At 39.2% G+C, this 14,861-nt stretch overlaps 1 protein-coding gene across 1 annotated transcript in view; it reads right to left on the minus strand.

Annotated features, from left to right (window-relative positions):
• The window catches only part of WNT2 (Wnt family member 2), a 118,036-nt gene continuing 103,175 nt past the window's right edge, over positions 1–14,861 (minus strand). The window contains exon 5 of the mRNA XM_089672095.1: positions 1–434. Coding sequence (XP_089528221.1) covers positions 205–434 — 230 coding nt within the window. The 3' untranslated portion in view covers positions 1–204. The remainder of the gene's footprint in view (positions 435–14,861) is intronic.

Consider the following 14,861-nt stretch of genomic DNA (forward strand, 5'->3'; position numbering starts at 1 on the left):
TTTTGTAGTATACATTTACTAAAAATTACACATCTTCAATTGACGTCTCAAATATATTTTAGTAACTGTTGCAATAACACTTCATTTACAATATAAGTTATTATAATTTAAAAGTGGTATAATAAAGGAATAGAGCAACTCTTCAATCCACAGTTATTTACAGCATATATGCCTTCAGATAAGATAAAACTGTGACCTGGACACCTACATTCTCTCTATCCAGGCTGCATCTTTGGTCGCTTTACATGTGTACACGTCCACAGTTTCAAGACAGTCTTTACATCGCACAGCACAGCACCAGTGAAACTTACATTCACACTTTACCATTTTAGTAACACGAGCGGTATCGTATCCTCTTCCACAGCACATGACCTCACAGCTATCCATGCCACGTGATGACTGGTTGCAAACTCTGCCGGCTGTTCCAAATGAACCTAAGTCATAAAAAGAACAGGTGATGTTACAACTATACTACTGCCATTCTCAAACATTTTTAAAGGATTCTTTTTGAGTGGACCTAAACAGGGTTCAGTCCCAGGGTGGATCTTCACAACTCTATGGGAGACCTCCCCTCAGGTCTAGCATAGTTATACCAAGCCGAGACATATTTTTCAGTATAACATTTTGTGTCACCTGTTGGCATGGAGCTTCTATGTGTGCCTATTGAAAACACTCTGCCTAGCGCTATGACATACTAAATTCATGCAGCTTAGTGATTAGCCTAATTTGTTTGTAAACAAGTGGTGTAGAGAGTCCCTGGCCACAGTTGGCTGGGGTTTGACAGTGCTAAACTTGAAAGTGACTAGAGCTGATTACTTCCAGGTTCATACTATGCAGAGAAGACCAGGGGATTTCTCAAACCACAAAAGAGTATTTTGTTATTAAATATAGTGTAAAAAAAAATGTAATCAACAACTGTCCCTGAAACATTGCTCACCTATAGGAATGAACGAGCATATGGACTAAGATTAGCAGCTGGTGGGAACATTTTTGCTGGAAAAGTGGTGTTGTGCCAGGTAAGGCCAGACAATGAAGATCACTGGAACAGGTAAGGAATGTAAGTATTTAACATGGCAAGCTGAAGTGAGGGGGGGGGGGGGGGGAGTTAGGCTTAGGGCAGTGTTTCTCAACTCCAGTCCTCATGGACCCCCAACAGGTCATGTTTTCAGGATTTCCATTATTTTGCACAGGTGATTTGATCAGTTTCACTGCCTTAGTAATTACCACAGCTGTTTCATCTGAGGGAAATCCTGAAAACATGACCTGTTGGGGGTCCATGAGCACTGGAGTTGAGAAACACTGGCTTAGGGCAAGTTCCTAAAAGTGAACTTGCCCTTGGAATCATAGCTATGCTTGTAATGTTTCGCATTTAAATCTAGTTCTACAGGTGGGTAAGCTTAGAAGGCAGCACAATGTAGAGTTGTGTGATTTTTTTTTTTTGCTGTTCAGGGTAATGCTTCTAAGTCCTCATAATGTTACAAATAAATTGTGGTAGGTTTTGACATACAGTGTTATATGTCTAAAATACAATATATGCAAGAGAACAGTATGAAATGTGATCCCAAATAAAGGTATACTAGATTTGTAACATTTTAGCATGAAGACGAAGACACCCAATAGCTTCCCCAGTGCAGATATCAGCCAGGTATCATTCATCCATCATCAGAAAATTTAGAACATGTGCTTCTCTGAAATCCCAGTAAGGCCAACACAAAATGTAATCTTATTTCTAAACCAAGACGATAAAATCACAATCCCTTGCCATAAAAAACATGCAAACTATTCAAGGTATTTTTTGTTGTATTAGTATTATGAAAAATTAACCCAAAACACGAGGACAATTTTATGCTATAGAGCAAGATCATAGTTGTGGACATGTTAACATTTTTTCAAAGAACCACTTTCCATTAACACTTTTGTGACCTAAGGTCTTTGATGCAAGATAACTTTAACTGACACATGCCAATTTTAGCAGCATTAGCATGTGTCAGTTAAAGTGTATGTAAAAGCAAATATTTTATGTATCTTTATTGTACAGTACAGGAGCATAAATAAGACCTTTTGTAGCAGGCCCTATGCTACCCTGGATCAGGCAAGTTAGGCCTTTTACGATTGGTCAGACTTGAGTTTATTTCCCCCTCCTGACAACTGTCAAGTCTTGTATGCTATGAATGCAGAATTTGACAAAAATGGTCCGTAGCCTCTTGCGCTCAGTGCTTAATCTACTATCTCTATTGAGGGTACCCCCCTCCTTTAAAGATTCAGTGGATAGGTGTTTGGAGACTTTTCTGAAATCCTCCTTTCTGCTGGCAGGCTCTACCCTGTGGTCAATCATTGCCACCTTTACGGTTGTCCAGACTGGCTAACTGGGCTGGAGAAATCTATAGTAAAGTTCTTCAAATTAAAGCCCTTCCCTTTGCCCTACTTCTCTATGCAGATGTCATGGAGAAGGTGATCTGTCCAATCTCCAGATGTATTTACTTTCTATGCATATGCCCAGAATCTTATGACCTAAAATAGTTGTGATCATACAATGTTACAAACACTTTCTAATATATTTATAAATATGCAGGTGCCATAACAGCTTAGTTTCAGTAATTATCTCACCTTTTTGGTCAAGGTTAAAAAGTTAATTCATGTAACCATGCATCTCTCTGTCTCGTGTGTGTGTTTGAGGGGGGGTTAGGGGGGTGTGGGTGGTGGGAGGTAGGGGTGTTGTGTGTGTGTGGGGGGGGTAGGGGTGTCTGTGTGTGTGTGTGTTTGGGGGGGGTGTTTGAGGGGTAAGCTGTGACTGGGAGAGGGTATGGTAGCTGAACAAACTATCATGCCCCTCCCCCTCCTTTGCCTTGCTCCTTAATCCCAACCTTTTTTCCCCCCACTTCTACCCTGTCCTCTCCCTTAACCAGCTATCCCCATCTCTCCTTCCCACGCTTTCTTTACACCCCATTACTTGTCTTTAACACTTGCCAGCACCTCACCCAAATGGTCCACAGTTAGCGGAATGTTTTTAAACTGACCCTTAAACACTCTCAATTTCCTTTAATCGTTTCATTTTTAAAATTTCACCATCCCATATGATAAGAAAAAAAACTACTTATCTACCACACTTGATGATATCCCCCCAAGGGGCTATAATGCACATAGACAATTGTTTCATATATCAGGCATTTTCACATTTGTATAACAATATGTGTTACCAATGTTATCCATTTCAGTCCTGGGGGTTTAATGGCAACTGTATGGTGAAACCTTTAAAAAAAGAATGAAAAAAAACTTCATAATTTCTGCATAAATTCTATCCCAACACCTTCGACCAATGTTGGAGATGTCACAATGATCGGGGACTATTCTCTACGTTCTAGTCTCGCCTAAAACTGATATTTTTCTGGTACAAGTTACAATTACTCTCACAAAAGTTCATGGATTATAAAGAATCAGACAATCCTTCCTTTTTCTCTTGCACAATCCTCATATCCTGGCAAAACTTTCTGTAGAGCCATTCTACAGCATCTTGCTGAAGGAGGTTTGAAAGATGAAGGACCTTGTTTTGTTCTATGCATGAAATATATTACAGAACATTACAATATAATACAAAAAACTTAATTTCAGATTGCACCATCTCCTGTGCACTAAAAGAGACCTTGTACTTAACACTCCCCCCTCCTCTCCCTGCCATGCCATGCCCAATCCTACCACGCTCTATCATAGTCTGCTTCTTACCTATTCTACTTAAGTCCCCCCCTCTTGTCCCCTGTTCCTTTTTCTCTCAGCTTCCTCCACTCCAGATTTCTGGATCTGATGATTACTCTTCTGTTCCTTCACCTTGCTCCCTCCTCTTTTCTCCTTTGCCTCCCTCTTCTAAAGAGGACCCAGGTGTCATAATGGTCACAATGATTTCAGGCACCCCTCCCAGTAGGGTGCCTATAGGCATGAGCGTACCATGCCTAATTGTAATTCCAGCCCTGATAGGCTCTGATGTCAATAGTAAAATCTCTGTGAAAGAATATCCGCAAACCACACCAATTGCCTAAAATAAACAGAAATTAAAGAGTCCATTGTTCTGAGGAGTGCAAGGCAACTAACTCAACATCATGAAAAATATAATGACGACTATCCTTATTATCCTTAAACTTTGATAATAGAGAAGACAACATCCCTGGACATCTTGATCTTTGTAGACAGTAATTGCAACCATGCTTCATAAAATTAAACTTATGGAGAATCTGGATTGTAAAAAGCAGAGATATCACATTGTCAAGAAGGTTAATAGAAGCAAAATATAGCAGTGAGAATCTATTAGAAATGATGTCAGCTTTTGAATGATATTATTGGTGAAGAACATTGAGATTTACTGGGACTGAAAGAACAGCAGAGATTAGTCAGTATTTGAGAATTATAAAGCCCAGGGTGCTCACTTAAAAGATTGACACAAGACCATAACACTGAGAAAACGGAACAAAAAAGGTAAAGATGATAAATGGGGGCAGTATGCTGTTATACAATTGTCTTTGGCACAGGTTTACCCATTGTAAACTTTAACAGCTTCCTGCCTAGCTGTCATTTATCTATAGGACACACACCTTTCCAGGTGGACATCATATGATGTCCTCAGAATGCACCTTGTGCTGGTCCCACTGGACACAGTCAATGACAGATCACTGTACTGGGCTGCTGCTGGTATCATGTGTGCTGTGACCAATTACAGAAGATCACGATAATTGTACAAAATGGATGGCTTCCATTTGTTCCATTCATTTTGTACTATTGTGTTGATTGCTGTGATTGTACCAGGTGATCACTGTGACCAGACAGGGACAATCACAGCCCATCTGTGCCATGTGATTAACTATGGCCAATCACAACAATACACACTGAATGAATATATTTCATTCAGTAAAAATGATTGTTTTTAACAGTGATTTTAACTGTTATAGAGGAATCACAAAGGTAGTACAGTGTTACTATGGTAACGCTGTATTGCTCTAGGCACAGTATGTACGAAAAAAAAAAATGTAATAAACAAAAAATATATAACCAAAAAATGAGTCAAAATATTTTTTTTCACATGCTGTCACCAGTCAGTATCCCTGATCAGTACCACACCAGTTACATGATGACGCTATACTACAATGGTGGCAGTAATGGTGACATTCATGATTTGGGTAATGTTTAACCAAGAAATGTAGCAGAATACATTTTGGCCTAAATTTATGAAGAAAGATTATTTATTAGCAAAATTTTATAACCAAAATGAAAGACAAACGTGTCTTTTTTGTTTATTTAGCAAAAAAAAAAAAAAAAAACCCAGGGATGATTAAATACCATCAAATGAAAGCTCTATTTGTGTGAACAAAATGATAAAATTTTCATTTGGGTACAGTTTTGCATGACCTCGGAATTAAAAGCTGAAAATTGGCCTGGGCAGGAAGGGGGGGGGGGGGGGGTGTGAAGTGCCGGTATTGAAGTGGTTAAGATGGATAGACAGCAATACTAAAGAAATAAACATGAACCTGTAAGAACTTGGAAAAGAAAATGCTGATAGACAAAACCAACCAAGTGCTAATTTCGTCATACAATTGTGTTGTTCATTGACAGCAAAAACAGGCTGGAATCCATTAGTTATTTGATGTTTATTTTAAACGAAGACTGGGTTTTACTGAGAACTTGATCATCACACTACCAGAATATAGGGCCTTGTATGTTTTTGAAAAATATATGATTTTATGATGTATGAATATGTGATGCATTTATGATACGTGTACTCTACCGTTATAAATAATGGCAAGCCATGCAGGCATGCAACTTCTGGGATTAAAATATGCAGGTTTGCAGAATTTTAATTCAACCTAAACCTTAGGTAGTTGCTATTTTATATAACAAAGCTAAGCATACCGGTTTTAAATTGCATCAAAGGACAGCTAGATAAATTGATGTAAATAGTTAATGTCATACAGGCTCCATACTAAAAGAAAATCACAGAGTACCTGTGTGAGAGATAGACAGATATTCCTACACATTTCTAATAGCCAAGCATTAACTGTTGTTGACATATTTATGTCAAGTGCTGTTCCATGCTTGATGCAGCGCTGGTATGGCTGCCCCTTCTACATTTCTGTAGGACATTCTGTGGTGAGGCAATCTGCTAGACATCAATTACTATAAACAGACATGGTCATAAAATGACTCATCGTTCTAAAAAGGTAAAATGATGGAAGATTTCATCTTAAACTCTGTGAGCAATTGAAGGATATGAAAGAGTTGGCAAGGCTGAATAGATGGGACGAGGTCTGTGTCCGTTAAATGTTCTTCATTCACATCATTACATTTGCTTTAAATTCAACACCTTATGAATATTGCAAAATGATTTATACTGGAAAATTGCACAAGTGTTAAGAGCTTTCAATCTGAAAAATATTTCATCAGTTTATGAAAGGTGTTTCTAGAGGTGACATTTTAGACCTATCTGGGGATTCTACCGAATTAATAAACCATGTGCCATTAAAATAACTAAAAGTTTTTAATATTTGAAACAAGTAAAGAATATTCAAGGTTTGACTTGATGCTTTCTTGTGACAACTCGTATTTGTTACAGCAATAAAAAGCTTGTACTAATGAAAAAAAAATGTTCCTGTCAAAAAATAACCTTAATTATTAGCAATAAATTATGTTTGATTTTTTTTTTATCAGTCAGTTGTGTACATGCCTAATATTTGTGTAGAGGTTCTCCTACACTTTACAATGGGACCCAATTTAACCATGGACTATTTATCTAGCACCACAAATGACTTCTCTACCCCAAGACCCTTAAAATTATCCAAAATCCGCTCACAACATCCAAATAAAATAGTGAGGAAAATGTCAGCTTTGAAAGTCCATTTGGCTTTTTCATTACATTTCTACATCTCTCAACTGGGATTTCAGAATACTGAGTGAGGACATATTCCATTTGGCATATTCTACTGTATTAAAGTGTTTTCAGAATACACTCTTGAATTATTTTTAATGTACAATCACTGTATTTGCAGTGTAGTAAGTTTGTTTGCATTTTGAAGTCTTTTCCTTACTTTGGTAAATACATCAGCAAGACAGAAATGGTCATTCTTCCTAAGGGAGCCATGGATAAAAATAAAAACCTAGCAGAACTCCTTATCTATCCGCATTCCATCCAAAATTCAAAAAAAAGTTCTTGGTTTAGCATATACTTTATTATTCTATTGAGCAGCTAACACTACTACTATTTTAGTTAGGGGTTTCACAGTAAAGGGAGCTGTATACAAATGCATGCCACACTTTTAAGATATTTATTTGTAAAACATTTTGAAAACCATTTATCATTTTTCTTCCACTCTACAATTCTGTACCACTTTGTGTTGATCCAGCACATAAAATCCCAATAACATACATTTACGGTTTTGGTTGTAATATGACAAAATGTGGAAAATTTCAAGGAGTATGAATACTTTTTCAAGGCACTGTGTGTGTGTGTTTGTGTGTGTGTGTATATATATATATATATATATATATATATATATATAGCCAATGTTATGTGTGTCTGTCTTTGCTGACATTTTGGCAAGAATTCTTTGCTCATGTCCCAGTACGGTAACAATTTTCCTTGGATTAAAAGGTTAATAACCCCTGATTTAGTGTAATCAAATGCTACAAACCTATACTGTATGAATAAAAGTTTATAAAAGCCACCATAGCAAATTAAAAGTAAACTGCGAGCAAAGTTGAAAATTAGGTCCAGAAATAAATACAGCAGTCTTATGTTTTCCATCCAGATATGGCTGCATTGCATCAGTCCACCCTCCTGCCGAAAATTTGTAATGTAGACCATAATCTGGAGTACTGGAAATGTCATTTTGTGAGCCCCTTTAATTTGCAGGCTGAGTATTCCCAACTCTACCCATTAAATGTTCTTTGCCATCTCAAAGAAATAAAATCTGTACAGCAAAAAATTGTGGCAGAACACCGCATGCTATAACCTGCTGCAATAGAAAATATAAAACTTGGAATAGAATATATTAAGTGACCATCCTGACTTTAGCACAGTTGCAAAATTGCATGGCAAACATTAGTAGTTTATGTGATTTAAGCATAAAGCTTGTCTTTAAAATATATATTTTAAAGGAAATGATATAGTTGGAAAAGGAGTGCTAAAATATGTAATGTAATGCATATAAAAAGTATTATAATGACATATAATAATAGCATCATCGGAACACAATTCAAGTGAACTTGGCATACAGCATATAGTATGACTAGTGAGTTGCCACACCATTTGTTTCAGTTAAAGCCCTTCCCTTCTTTTGTATGTTTGTTCATTCCTTATTATATACAGATATAAAGGAAAAGATGATCTGAAATGCCAAACTACATCCACATGAGAAGGCCGACCTTTGACCCTTTTTTGATTAGTAGCTTACTACATATGAGGCAAAGGAGAATTTGAGGACTAGATTGTGATGTCATAGGCTACGTACTAAATAAATACAGCTCTCCAAAGTTCTTGTGTTTATTGTTAGAACATAATTCATTATATAAATCATCCCATGTCTGATTTTTCAGAGGTGCAACAAACTTAAGCTGCCATTATATAGCACAGTGAAATCACACATGGATAATCACAGATTAATGCAATAGCTGAATGGAGATTCTGGTAAGCACAGTACTAAAATCATAATACAGTTTTCACAGGGTGTATTTTTTTTTAAATGACCCTTTAGAATACGCAGGAAATGAGAAGTAGACCTGTCTGGAAAGAAACCCTGCATTAAAATACGATGGTGAGGTAGGACTGGGAGGGTCATTCTGAACCACTGGGAACTGGGAAAATATTAAGCAATTTTCACAAACCTGATTTGTACTGGATGTTCAAAAGTTTAAGATGTACAGTAAATTAACATTTTCAAACAAACATAACAATCTGAGGTATGGTTTTTGTCAGTGTTAACTGAAGCACATTGACTTCAAACACTACACTATATTAAAAGAGTCTTTGGTATGCAGCATATATGAAAGCAAAAGTGCTGTAAAACATGCGTCTTTCAGCCTAAGCTACAAGGAGGTCTGTATCTGTACTAGCTGTGCCCCCTGTTGCGTATTGAATGGTTTTATTCTAATTGGACCAGAAAAAAAAAAAACCATTTGGCGCAGTTTGATAGTCACTGATGCCAAGTCACACCAAGAAGATCTAAAAATATTACTTTATTCTTTATGGTCGCAAATTACTGCAAATAAGCTTCTATTATCCAAGAGACCCTGTCCTTATATGAGCAGTTTGGACAGCTACACTAAACTGTCCAGGAGGAACATATGGTTTTTAGTTTCCCAATACATTCTGGTTAATTTGGCACTTGCGAGTCTCTGATGAATGTTCCAACAGGGCTAATGTAATTATAACATTATGAATGTTAAAGAGCCTGACTAGTCTGGAAGCTGGCTGTTGAGGTTTGAGCCAGGGAGAAGTTTTATATTAGGGGAAGCCTACACTCTGCACCTACTTTTTTGCCTCTGGAAGGTGTTCCCGCAAAGTTTAGTAGCCTCAGATTTTTGAGACTCAACTACCTTTGTATTTTCTAATACAGTAATGTTGATTTAAATGTTTGTATTTGAATAGGCACAGTTGTACTGCACTGGTTTTTCCTGCAGTGTCCACGTAGCCATTGGTTCACAAGGGTTCCTGCATTTCATGTGTGGCACCCTCCTAGATTAGTGCAGGTTTTTAGGTAAACTTAGTCAAGCTCCTCTGTATTCAGTGGAGCAGGGATTGATTGTTCTGGCCTGCTCGGTGATTCAGCAAGAGACCAAGGACACAAACATAGTTACGGCGGAGCCTGTTTTCAGCATCATCATCATATCAAAGACACAACTATGCACTGCAGCTCAACGATGGAGATAAATGTTGGGAAGTAGGGTCTTCTGTGGCAGGGATTTGCAATTCTGTCTCCATAAAGTGACCCGAATTTTATCTAGATGGTTTCTGATCAGGTTGTACTCATCTGTGAGCCAGTCAATTTACACTAGTAATGAGGTTTTGCTCTGCTCTATTGCTGCAAGAATGATGGTCGTATCATTCTGTTGAGAGAGAGCCAGAAGAGCAGCCCACCACACAGTGTCCTCTGCCACCTCCATCTCCTTGAGTAGTGTCTGCAGGTTTGCAGCCAAGATGTTACCAGATTACTGGGCAGGAGGCGGAAACAGCTGTTTACACTGTGCCTGTGTGGTGGAGCAGCTCTTTGAAGGCATTGTTAGGGTGCCTGTGAGGCGGGCGACAGAACACAGCACTGGACAGGAGCTAAACTGGCTTTATGCAGGTAGGCTGCCAATGGATTTAGACAGGATTGCAGGAGCTCTTCTCCTGGATGTCCGCCGATCTCTACATCTGGTCACGGCCCCTGAAGCCTGAATATTTATCAGTTATCCAGCTAATCCCTATGGAGGTATGCCCAGTAGGTGGCTGGAGAGTCAATTAATAGTCTGCGACAGAGAGAGAGCATTCCTAGGTCAAGTGCTGCTGCAGGAGACCCCTGTGCTGGGCCTCTATCCCTGGGGGCAGGATCATTGGAGGCACCATCTAGAAGAAATCAAGATCTTAGCTGGGGGACCTATTTGCAAACTTAGTCTAGGAATCGGTTTGGGTCTGGGGAAGCTCACTGGACAGTGCCAGGAGGAATTTTGGAAAAGTGTCCAACTGTCTTATGGTTTTGTGAGTCTACATCTCCCTCACTGAAGAGTATCCGGTGGATATCAGAAGGAGGCGATGATCCTGTGGCATTGTGAGTAGATGACCTAAGTGCTGGATTTTAGTGATTGTGTGTAGCTCTTGGTCTTTTGGAAGAAATCATAATCACCCATCAGCAGTAGAGATTCTGTGGGATGTTTTGTGCAGCTCAGTGAGATAGAGAAGAATCCTCAGTTCAGTTCACCAGTTTGAAGTAACCCATGCTCCCTTCACCCCATCAAACCTCAATGTTCCAATAAAACATCAAAAAGATACCTCTCGACTGGTCTATCTGAGTCAGTGGAAGAATAGAGAAAATGATGTGTGCCTCACTGTGCTTGCTTTAACTGGGGAAAAGGAATCAAGTTCACCAGAGGCTTCTTAGGGGGTGCACTACAGATGCTAAGTGCATTATGATTGTCATGGAAGAGGTACCAAGTGTAAAGGGATGGGAAAGGCCAGAAGATACACAAGGTATCACTGTCTGCAGTGCATCCCCCATAAAAGACCAGCACACAGGCAAATTGTTGCAATGACCCAAAGCTCCCCAACTCAAACACAGGTAATAACACTCTGCCACCAGATGCCACAGGCGCATGTCCAAGGTGACTTGGGTGCTTTCTTTGATAAAATATGAATCAGGCGAGAATTCATTTTGAGAAGATAAAACCAGGTGTGACAGTTTTTACAGCCTGCTATACCACTGTCTCAAAATCTAACTGGCTGGACCCACATATGCAGATATAACTCTTGCATACAATCTGGCACACTCTAAGGGCTGTGGAGCAGCCAAGTGATTGTCATACACTTCTGAAATTCCTCAAGCTATCTTGTGAGCAAGAATCGTTGCATTATCCCATTTCCGACTAGCATATGCACTCACATGACTTAAAGTAGCTTGCCACCAACTGCAGGTTGTCAGTTGACTGGTCTGCTAGGCAGCCATATAAACAACACAGATGCCTGTCTGGCGGATCTGCTACTTTATACATGAACAACTAGTCTACATTAAATCAGTAGTCACATGATGCAATTTCATGCAGATTTACAGTGAAATTATCCCAGGTTTACAGACCCCAGTTAACATAATGCACCAATCTGTCTAGGTGTATACATTCTCAGATTAGTACACAGAAAGCACTTGCTAATTTTATAATTTAATATACCTAGGTGGGCAGTGCATAGAAATCTGTACAAAGAAAAATTAAAAGAAAAGGGATATACAAAAACTTGACATATGCCATAAAATATTGTATTGTTTTATCCTGTTGGTGGCAAAATGCTGGAAATCGGTAAACAAGTCTTACAATACACTCTCCCATGCGGATGATGGGCTCATATATTGTGGCTGCAGTTTGTAGTATCTTGACTGATCGATTCGCCTATGTTCATTCACTGATCCACCTACCTTTTCCCTGTTCACCAGAGGGACAAGCAACTTCTTGTTCTGGATCACATGCATACCTAGCCATTTCTTTGTGTTGCATCACAAAGGTTTTATGAAACACACACCTCTTCCATCATGGTAAACTCTGTTAGTTGCTTTCATCGGTACCAGCTATAGACTGAAAGACCCAGAGACAGTGGGATATGTAATTTATTTGCAGGAAAATGCAGTTTCCAGACTACAGACATAGGTCCTGCATTAACCTGTGCAGTGCTGTATAAGCTGTATGTAGGCTCAGCTGTGCTGTGTTCCAACATTTTGATGGCAACTTCCTGTCCAACCCCCAGAACAAAATCGAATCAGGCCGATTACTATTCAGCCATTCACAAGGAGCTTTGTATTCTATGAATGAATACAAAGTTTCCTCTGATTGGCTGATGTGGAGATCATGACGTCATCCACACACCTCTCTCCCTCAGCCCATCAGAGGAAGCTTTGCATTAATTCATAGAATACAAAACCTCCTATGAATGGCTAAACAGCACTAATCCTAACTCAATTTTGCTCTGGGAGCAGGACACAAAGTTATCATCCCACTGCAGGAACACAGTAGGTGATCCTCGACGCATTTCATACAGTGATAAAAGCCACTGCTACTGTTAGGGAAGGAAATAGTTTGCATGGACCAAGCTGATCCAAATGAACTATTTCAACTTCACTAAAACCTGGAGATCGGCTCTAAGGTAGGCTGTCAGACAAAGTGATATCTTTTTATGAAAAGTAAAAGTGCAGAAAAGTAAATGTGATTGAAAAAAAATGTAAATGAAAAATTGTAAAAAAAAAAAAAAGATTTGTCCTGGGGTTTTTGTTTGTCTGTGCGACTGTCACATGTGTCGCAGTAATTAGGAGTATTTTGTGGGTACAAAGACTGTGGCATAGGAGTGCAGTGTAAGACGCAATCTGAACATCACCACCATTTGCATCGGCATGCCATATTTGCCCCAGAGCTTATTTTTCTGCTCCATCCCAAGGTTCCCCACTTTCCAGGTTTTTCATAATCCTAGTCATGGTCACGTTATCACACTGTGTTGACTTTTTCTGCGCAAAAATAGGCAGATTACTTCTTATGAATATTGTTAATGTTTACATATTAAAATAACTGTTTTGTCAGTAAAAAAAAAACGTTGTGGGTGGTTAGCAACCATGTCACTGCACATCTTATGCAGGTGAAAAACACAAGGTGCAGGAAGGAAGATTTATAATGCCTTTATAAATAAAATCAATACACACCTGCAAATGCGAGCATGGAGTGTGCACATGTATGAAAATGATTCCACCACGCATTATATATTGCCACGAACATTGGACACCGAGCAGTAATTCAAGGTACCTTATTTATGGCCGCATTTAACATTGTTGTTGGTCCTTAGGCAACTTTGTATAGCCAGAACATACAAGTCTGCATCTGCATAGAGCTCGCAATGCATAGTATCAGAAGGAATAGGTTTCATCTCCCTGCGATTAATATTTTGAACTTCATAAGAGATGATACACAAATCCGCTGCTCTTAAGAAAATGAGTGTTGCAGCAGACAGTCTGGTTCCTCCTATATGGAATTACCTCAGCCCCCTGCTAATTCTGCCATCAGATCTGAAGCATCCCCTTGACTTTAGCTGGTGAGGGGAAAGCTGTCCACCCCTTATTTGAAAAGTCTACATGATCTGTCAGAGGGTCATTATCAGCTAGGTGTTCCCCCCAATATCCAAGCCCAAAATCTGCCTATTCAAATTTTAAATTACAAAACATGTGCCTACTACTCTGACTATTAAATTAATAAAGGCACCTGTGCACTACCGACCACTAAAATTATTATTATTATTACATCGAGTTTATATAGCGCCAAGGGGTTTGCTCAGCGCTGTACAATAGAAAATGATAAAATGGTTTCGAGAACAGCTCATTTATATATTTCAAATGACATCTCATGCATAGCGGAGTCTAAATGGGTTAGCCAACACATCTAAATCAAGGGTTCTGCCTGGTGGAACAGACCATCACCATTCTCATGATTATTCCCTTTCTTCTGATGAAAAATAAAATTGTATCACTGCACAAATTGGTCCAGCATAACCATTTTCCACTGTCCCAAGTAACTCTGTATATCCAGCTAAAAGGGGTTGTAATTAGTGATTGCTGTGAACTCACGCTCCTTAGAGATAGTGCTGCATTTTTTAAAGAGCTCATACAATTGCCAAGCATTTCTTCTCCATGGTGGCACAGGCTTCCTTGCCTAGGCAGCAGCTTCCATCTGAGGTACAGAAATGCTTCTCCCCAGCTGGGTTTACCTGGATCAACACGGTGTCCACGCTATAGGCTGGGGTGTCAGTGTTAAATAGCGGGCACCAACCAGCTTGACCAAAAATTAATCAACCCTTGGCATTGGGTAGGCATGGGAGGCCAAGACTGCATTCGGTTTCTGATAGTCTACTTAAAAACTGGTGGTCTGAACTAGTTTGGGTGCTAGCACTATGTCCATTACCTCTAAGACTTCTATATCACCCCCAGTGTCAGAATTTCCTTGATGTCCCTCTTAATATCTACATTCTGTACACTGACTGCCTAATAGGGTTGTGGCTCCCCATATGTACATGGCGGATGCAGTGAGGATACCGTGATGCGGACCCAGCACTTCAGACATCTCAGCCTGTTGCTCTGTAGCCAGTTGGGGAATCATCTGAAACTTACCAA

Source organism: Staurois parvus, unplaced genomic scaffold, assembly GCF_062004578.1.
Source record: "Staurois parvus isolate SC_StPar_1 unplaced genomic scaffold, SC_StPar_1.0 ptg000120l, whole genome shotgun sequence".
Classification (NCBI taxonomy): Eukaryota; Metazoa; Chordata; class Amphibia; order Anura; family Ranidae; genus Staurois; species Staurois parvus.